The 6,369-nt window shown below is 49.2% G+C and overlaps 1 protein-coding gene across 1 annotated transcript; it reads left to right on the top strand.

The window, feature by feature from the left end:
- The first annotated feature begins 226 nt into the window (after nucleotides 1-226).
- On the top strand, nucleotides 227-4,604 carry LOC139047683 (uncharacterized). Its single transcript, XM_070521600.1, has 2 exons — nucleotides 227-1,519; nucleotides 2,345-4,604. Coding segments are annotated over exons 1-2 (1,161 nt in total). The 5' UTR covers nucleotides 227-360; the 3' UTR covers nucleotides 2,347-4,604.
- Nucleotides 4,605-6,369: the final 1,765 nt, after the last annotated feature.

The raw sequence follows: 6,369 nt of genomic DNA on the forward strand, positions 1-6,369 counted from the left end.
AAACATTGAAAATTGAACAAGTTTGTAGGGAATCTTGTTGCTGAAGGCAGGCTTGCCAAACACAGACACAATAAGTAGGAATGATAACGGCGTTTGTGTTGTCGTTTTCGTTTTTGTGTCCGCATTTGGAAGCCTGCTGTTGTGTATAGGGGGCGCTGTCAATTATATCAAGTGTATATAAGCGATTGCCACCAGAATAAAAGGAGTTCCGTGGTTCCCCGTCAATGCATCGTCTTGTCTTATCAGTTGGCGCTTCGCGTCACAACAATCTGGCGCAGTCGGCGAAGCTAGCGAGCTAGCTTCGCCGGAGCATGGGAGCAGTGGCGCGATGATTTCACAAATTTTCTTGAAGCGACGGGGATGGACGCGCAACCGCCACTACGGAAAAAGGCCATTCTGCTGCAATGTCTTGGGGTCGAGGGACGCCGTGTTTTTCGCACATTGGGCCCAGAGCCGGCACGAACATCAGACACGACAAAAGCCGGGCCGGAGACAAGCAAACCAGCAGGAAAAGACAGGACGGAGGCAAGTGAAGGGGATAGTTACACGGAGGCGTTGAGCCTATTGGAGCGGCAGTTCTCAAGCACCGTCAACGTACTGGTGGAGCGACGTCGATTCACGTTACGTCGGCAACTGCCGAACGAGCCGATACGAGAGTACGTCAGTGCTCTCCGACAGTTAGCAAAGACGTGCGACTTCGGGCAATTCTTGGAAGCGGCTCTACGAGACAGGGTTGTTGACGGAGTACGGAGCACTGAGCTGCGACAGAAATTGCTCGTGAAGGGGTCACAACTTACGCTCGCAGAGGCAGTGGAAATGCTACAGACGTACGAGCAGGCAGCGGAGGGGGCTGCGATCTATGACCAAGGGTCGTCACAAACGGACATAGTGCAGCATGTATCTCAAGGCAAAAGTCCAGACAGCGACGCGGCAATGACGCCGGTGCGCAAGTGTTACCGGTGCGGCTCTACAAGGCACCTAGCTAATTCACAGGAATGCAAAGCACGGGGGAAACGTTGTTCCCAGTGCCACAGAATGGGACATTTTCGAGCGGTATGTGGCAGGTCGGCAGAGCGGGACGTGCGGACGGTCCGAAACGACGGCGCTAGCGAGGAGGACGTGCTCACTGTACTGGCGGTCAGACAAGTGGAACGAAGGACTTTGGTCGTTGACGTCGTTATTGAGAACGAGCCACTTCAGTTGCTGGTAGATACTGGGTCGTCGGTGTCTATTTTGCCAGACCACGTTTATCGAGCCAAGTTCGCCAACAGCTTTCCTTTGACTGCGGCTTCAGCGACGCTGCGGGATTTTTCACAGAAGAAAATTCCGGTCTTGGGATGGTTCACAGCCAGAGTTGTACGCGGGAACAACTCGGCTTGCCTTCGATTTTACGTTGTTCCCCAAGGCATGGCATTACTAGGACTGGATGGGGTCCACCAGCTGCAATTGCACATCATCGGTTCTACACTGGAGTGTTTGCAAATCACGGTCAGCCCCAAGTCGCTTCCTCCTGAATTATGTGAGTTTTCCTTTCTTTTCGCTGATAAGTTGGGATTAGCGAAAAACTTCGTACATTCTGTGAAGCGGCGTACAGATGTAAAACCAGTAGCAGCGAAGGTTCGACGTTTGCCCCTGACGCTGCGAGAGAAGGTAGCGGCTGAACTGGCAAGATTATTGGATGCAGGCATTATAGAAAAGGTCAGTGCTGCGGAATGGGTGTCTCCCATAGTGGTTGTGCAGAAGAAGGATGGAACTATTCGTCTATGCGTCGATTTACGCGAGCCGAACAAAGCGGTAGTCATTGATGGATTCCCTTTGCCGCACACTGAGGAACTGTTGCATGCGCTGAGCGGAGCAGCATGGTTCTCGAAACTGGATCTTGCTGCAGCCTACCATCAAGTGGAATTAGCCGAAGATAGTCGCGAATTAACGACGTTTATTACGCACGAAGGCTTATTTAGGTTCCGCAGAGTGTGTTTTGGCCTCGCATCGGCACCAGCCGCGTTTCAGCGAATGATGCAAGAAATCTTGAAAGGCTGCAAGGGCGTGTTGTTTTATATCGACGACATCATAGTCTTTGGAAAGACTAAGAACGAGCACAACCATAACCTTCGCGAGGTATTGCATCGGATCGCTGAGGCGGGGCTGCAGCTAAACCAGAAATGCTTGTTCGCTGTCAAGGAACTCTCCTTTTTGGGTCATCGTGTGAGTGCAAGTGGTCTTGCCCCACTCAAGTCAAAGGTGGATGCTGTGATTAAAGCACAAACGCCTGCCGATGTAGTCTCGCTGCGCTCTTTCCTTGGGCTCGTAGGCTATTACTCACATTTTCTTCTCAATTATGCAGAGGTGGTGGAGCCGCTGCGACGACTTCTTCGTAAAGGACAGAAGTTCGTGTGGGATCAGAGCACCGAGGAGAGCTTTTGCAGGATCAAGGAGATGCTGTCATCATGCGGGGTGGTGGCTATGTTCAATGAGTCTTTGCCTGTACAAGTGACCACTGACGCCTCGGCATATGGACTGGGAGCTGTGCTTCAGCAGGTAGTCGACGGAGAAGTACGTACAGTGGCATTCGCTTCGAGGACACTAACTCCTACAGAACGCAAGTACTCTACCGGGGAACGAGAGGCGCTGGCATGTTTATGGGCTTGCGAACATTGGCACGTTTATCTGTGGGGCCGCAGGTTTGTCTTACGAACTGATCATCAGGCTTTGGTGACACTGCTGTCCACAAATGGGGTTGGAAGACGCCCACTGCGTATTGAACGCTGGTGTGCTAGACTTTTGAGATACAACTTCACTGTGCAGTACACAAAGGGGAACACCAATGTCGTTGCGGATGCACTTTCTAGGTTACCTTTGACCTCTGCAGAGGACGAACCGGTGGAGGAAGTAGTTGCTGTGGTTTCCAGCATGATCACTAAGAGTGAGTTGCAAGCAGAAACAGCTGATGATTCATTATTAAATGAGGTGGCGCAGCATGTTACGTCCAGATGGCCGGAAAAGGGCTGTTTAGCTGGAAATTTAAGGTCTTTTTTCGTATAAAAGAAGAGCTGTCGGTGATAGACGGGCTACTGTTTCGCGCGGAACGGGTCGTTCCCCCATCGACACTCACTTCCAGGCTGGTCATGATGGCACATGAATCACATCCAGGCATTGTAAGGACCAAACAACGGTTAAGGGAACAGTACTGGTGGCCCGGAATGGACAGGGATGTGGAATCGCTGGTTAGCAATTGTGCTATCTGCAAAGCATCAGATAAATCGGCGAAAACCGTAATGGCCCCATTGGAGCCAGTAAAGTGGCCCGAGAAGCCGTGGGAAAAGCTGGGAATCGACATCGTTGGGCCGATGGAGCGAGCCCCTCCGGAGTGCAGGTTTGCAATCACTATTATTGATTACCACAGCAAGTGGCCCGAGGTGGCATTTGTGTCCACAATCACTGCACAGGCAGTAGTGAAAGTGCTTTTGGAACTTTTTGCGAGAGAAGGGTACCCGAAAAGCATTGTGACTGACAATGGGCGTCAGTTTATGTCGACATGTTTTGAGCAGTTTTTACGAGATCGGGGAATCCAGCATTGTGTTGCAACATTGTATTACCCGCAATGCAATGGTCAGATTGAGAGGTTCAACCGCGTTCTCAAGGAATATATTCAGGTTGCGGCATTGGAACGAAGACCACTGAAGGAGGCAATCTGGGACTACCTGGGTGTTTACAGGGCCACCCCACATGGAATTACAGGAGCGTCACCGGCTTACCTACTGCATGGAAGAAGACCCAGAACAAGATTGGATGTTGTTGGCCTCCCAGAAAGGGAATTTTTCGAGGAGCCGCGTGCCGCCATGGAAAAGTTGAAACAGCGCGTTAAGGAGCAGCAACAACGAACAAAAAAGTACACCGATGAAAAACGAGGTGCCAGAGCGTCTACCATTGAGCCAGGAGATTTCGTAAAAATAAAGCAAGGCGGACCAAAGACGAAACACAAGTTTTCTTTGCCGATCCAGGTGAAGAGACGAGTGGGCACGAATTCGTTTTTGCTGGCAAACGGTACGAAATGGAACGCATCAAAACTAACAGTAATTGGTAAAGTTGGGACAGGACAGGCGCTGGCTGACGCGGTTACAGCGCAACGCAGTGCGGCCTCGGGGTTTTCCTGCGACCTGGATCTTCACATAGGGAAGATGGCGGAGCAAAATGCCCCTACTACCATCGAGAATCAATCTGAAATGGTGCCATCAGAAGACATCGAGGGAAGCGCCAGCCATTCTGACGGTGCACAGCCCACAGTAACGGAGTCTATTCTAGAGGTTCCCGATCAGCAAGACAATTCTCGATCGCAATTGGCCACAACCACAGCACCATCTCGCACCAGGCCGGAACGAACAAGAAGAGTGCCAGCACGATATCAAGACTACGAGCTTACCTGACAGTAAGAACGTCGTTCGTTTCATGTGATGTGATGTGAAGTGAGTGCGCGAAAGTGGATTGATTTTATTTCCTTTCTTTTTTTTTGTTAATGAGGGGGAATGTGTTGTGTATAGGGGGCGCTGTCAATTATATCAAGTGTATATAAGCGATTGCCACCAGAATAAAAGGAGTTCCGTGGTTTCCCGTCAATGCATCGTCTTGTCTTATCAGTTGGCGCTTCGCGTCACAACACCTGCCTTCAGTAACCTGAATTTCTACAGCTTGTAGCGCAAAGAGCCTGAGGCGTCCGCGGTTCATCACCCGCTAGCAGAATCGCACTGCGTATGCTTGCAACCTCGCTAATAATGCGGCTACTTGATGGTCCATGGTGCCCACGGGCTGCGCCTTAAGATTTCGGTCATTTCTTCCAAGTGCAGTATAAGCTCGCCATTTCAAATGGTGCACATTGTGAACGCACGCGCAGAGCAACGCAGAACTTCTAAGCCATCTGATACCGTCTTTATGCCGAAGTTGTAAAAAAAAAAAAAAAGCAAACGCTTATCGTATAACCTTTGTGCACCGCGCCTAGTGCGTCTGCTATCGCGTGGCGTCAGCGTTGCCTGTGAGTACTTTAAGTGCATTACCCGTCAGACAAGAAAAGAACATGCTCCTTCTTCGTTGCACTAAACCAAGTTCCCACCAAGATCTTAATTAACCCTTTACTGCACAATTTTTTGTTTCCTCAAAATATTATTCATGGCATTGTAGGGAAGCATAATAGTACCTGTACTCCCGTGGAAACTTACTTTAGCGAATGTCTGTGGTTTCAATTTGCAGAAAAAGGGTATGTTGCATATTTGCAACAATGTGCAAATAAAGAAGAAGTTGAAAGTAAAAGATAGATTTAGTGCGATTCATACTCAGATGCTTATTTGCACAAGACAATCATTGGTGCACCTATGATTTAGTGTGGAACAAAAAGAAGCACTTGTACATGTTTGTGCAGCACAGGTGGTTCCCACACTTCGTGCAGTACGTCATGCAGATTCCCGCCCAGCCAGGAAACAATGCAGTGTTTTCGGGTTATTGACAAAATATAGAACATCGAAGCACAGACGTAAAGCTGTGCCCGTGATGGCGTGACACGGCAACGTGCGGAGGCACAGCGTACTTTTGAAAAGAAAAAAGGAAATCTGACCAGAGAACATCTTGTCCACATATTGAATCGAAACGGACTTACACTCGTGGCTGTCGTAGCTAATCGAATAGTCACTGCCTTCACTATCAGAAGGAATTTCTAGGCCATACCAGCGTTTCGAAGCCATTTCATTATTCCGAAGAAAATAAACCATGTACACGTTGTTGCATTTGTGCAACATAGCAACGTTCTGTCGCCAGGAACAAACTATTCCGAAATTACAATATTTTTTTGAACCTACAGAGTCAGAAGGATGTGGAACATAGCGTAACAATTTTTTTTGCGCTTTGCCTTATGGAGAAATACATTTACAATTTGTAAAACTTACCTATATCACTGCTCCTGGGCGCGCGCAGCCTCCGCCACGTTTGTTTTGGTAGAAGATGCAAAGAATTAGCACAGATTGCAGCACAAGGTGCCGCGTTTTACAGACCAATGTTGCGGATATGCAACAACATGTACAGGAAGCTCGAAACTGACTTTGCTTCGGTTTTTAACGCCGTTCATCAGAATGTTGCGTAAATGCAACAAGGTGCAGTAAAGGGTTAAATCGACCGTGACTTAGGTTGCCTTGGCTGGCCTTCTAGCTGGCAACGCGTATCGGTACTTTCAAATGCAAAGAGGCATTAAACGTAATGGTGTCGTAGTGATTTGGCCGGACACTCGCAAGTGCTCTGAATCAAGGGAGAATTGGCTTAGGGAGCGCGTCGACCATGGGCTGTGCGTTGATGCGATTTCAGGTAAAGCCACACGGCGTTTTGTCAGTT

This window comes from Dermacentor albipictus, chromosome 1 (assembly GCF_038994185.2).
Source record: "Dermacentor albipictus isolate Rhodes 1998 colony chromosome 1, USDA_Dalb.pri_finalv2, whole genome shotgun sequence".
Lineage (NCBI taxonomy): Eukaryota > Metazoa > Arthropoda > Arachnida > Ixodida > Ixodidae > Dermacentor > Dermacentor albipictus.

Coding starts and splice junctions, on each gene's coding strand:
- LOC139047683 (XM_070521600.1), top strand. CDS start 361: ATGGACGCGCAACCGCCACTACGGAAAAAGGCCATTCTGCTGCAATGT.